Source organism: Palaemon carinicauda, chromosome 5, assembly GCF_036898095.1.
Source record: "Palaemon carinicauda isolate YSFRI2023 chromosome 5, ASM3689809v2, whole genome shotgun sequence".
NCBI lineage: Eukaryota > Metazoa > Arthropoda > Malacostraca > Decapoda > Palaemonidae > Palaemon > Palaemon carinicauda.
In genome coordinates this window covers 63,005,986-63,007,282 of record NC_090729.1, presented here as the reverse complement: position 1 = coordinate 63,007,282, position 1,297 = coordinate 63,005,986, and the positions used below count along the sequence as shown (strand labels likewise).

General features: G+C 31.6%; 1 protein-coding gene across 1 annotated transcript; it reads right to left on the bottom strand.

Annotated features, from left to right (window-relative positions):
• Positions 1–647: 647 nt before the first annotated feature.
• On the bottom strand, positions 648–1,031 carry LOC137640934 (uncharacterized). Its single transcript, XM_068373392.1, has one exon. It carries the CDS (start codon positions 1,029–1,031, stop codon positions 648–650), a length of 384 nt encoding a protein of 127 aa, XP_068229493.1.
• Positions 1,032–1,297: the final 266 nt, after the last annotated feature.

Genomic DNA, 1,297 nt, shown 5'->3' with positions numbered 1-1,297 from the left:
TTCCCATCCATCACCCTTGCTTTCATAGAAGATGCACCTATCTCCTTTCTTAGTGTAGTATTACCTAAAATCTATCCTTTGTAGTTTCTCTATTTCAGTTTCTATTAGATTTATAATACTTGTTCCATACAAAGTAGATGGTAAAGCAATACTTTTCCAGAAAGTTTCTCCAATTATTACGTTATTGCAACTTCACTCTATAACTGAATATGTTAAATTAGCTATTTTTTGTGCTTTTTTTCTATCATTACCCTTTTATGAGTTCTAAATATGTTCCTATTACTGTCTAGCTTCATTCCGAAATATGTCAAACTTTTTACTACTTTGATTCCCTCTATGTGATCTGGCTTTTCTTTCATGTTGTAAATCATGAAATTAATCTTTTCTTCATTAAATTCTAACCCACATTTTTTTACCATTTGCTACTAATATCTGGATGTTACGCTTTGCATTATGTACTTCCTCTGCAATTATTAAGGCATCATCTGCGAAAAATAATGATTCTACATTTATTAATTGATTTCTGAAACCATTTCCTTCCTATTCCAGTTTCTTCATGACAATATATGTAATTAGATGAAAAAGCGAAGTTAACGCTGTGTACCCTGTTTTAATCTACTCTTAACCTCAATTTCTTGTTATATACCTTATCCGAAGTCAATGCCCGTAGTATCTCCTAGATAAATATTTGCAATTGCACTTATGATTTTGGTGTTAATTCTATATTCTTTTAAAACTCCTATTAATACCTCCCTTTTTACAGAGCTAAATGCTTTACTAAATTCTATTGCAGTTACTATTAGGGGTTTCTTGTTTCTATAGTTCTTTTCCACATAATGTAATATAAAAATAATGTCCTTTATCCATCTTCCTCTTGTAAATCCTGCTTGGCAATCATTATCTTCCTCATCTACTCCTAAGTGATTTTCTATTTCCTCTTTCATCATCATCATAAATATTTTATATGAAATATCCAATAGAACTATAGGACTTAGGTTTTTTGCCATTGGCCTTCTTTTCTTTTCAATCATCTTTGTTGTTGACATCCTCCACAAAAATGGTTTTCCTTTTTCGTATAATCCATTTTGGTAACTTTTCTCTAAGGTTTCAAGACATGTTTTGTTTTTTTCCTAGTGCCATGAAGTGCTCTGGTTTAAGGCCATCCGGTTCTGCTACTGATTTTGCCTATAGTTTTCCCAGGCAATTCTGTACTTCTTCTCGTATGATTGTAGGATTTTCATTTGGTTTCATTTTCCTTTATGTTACCATCACAAGGTAAGAGTGTCCTTTAAGTATG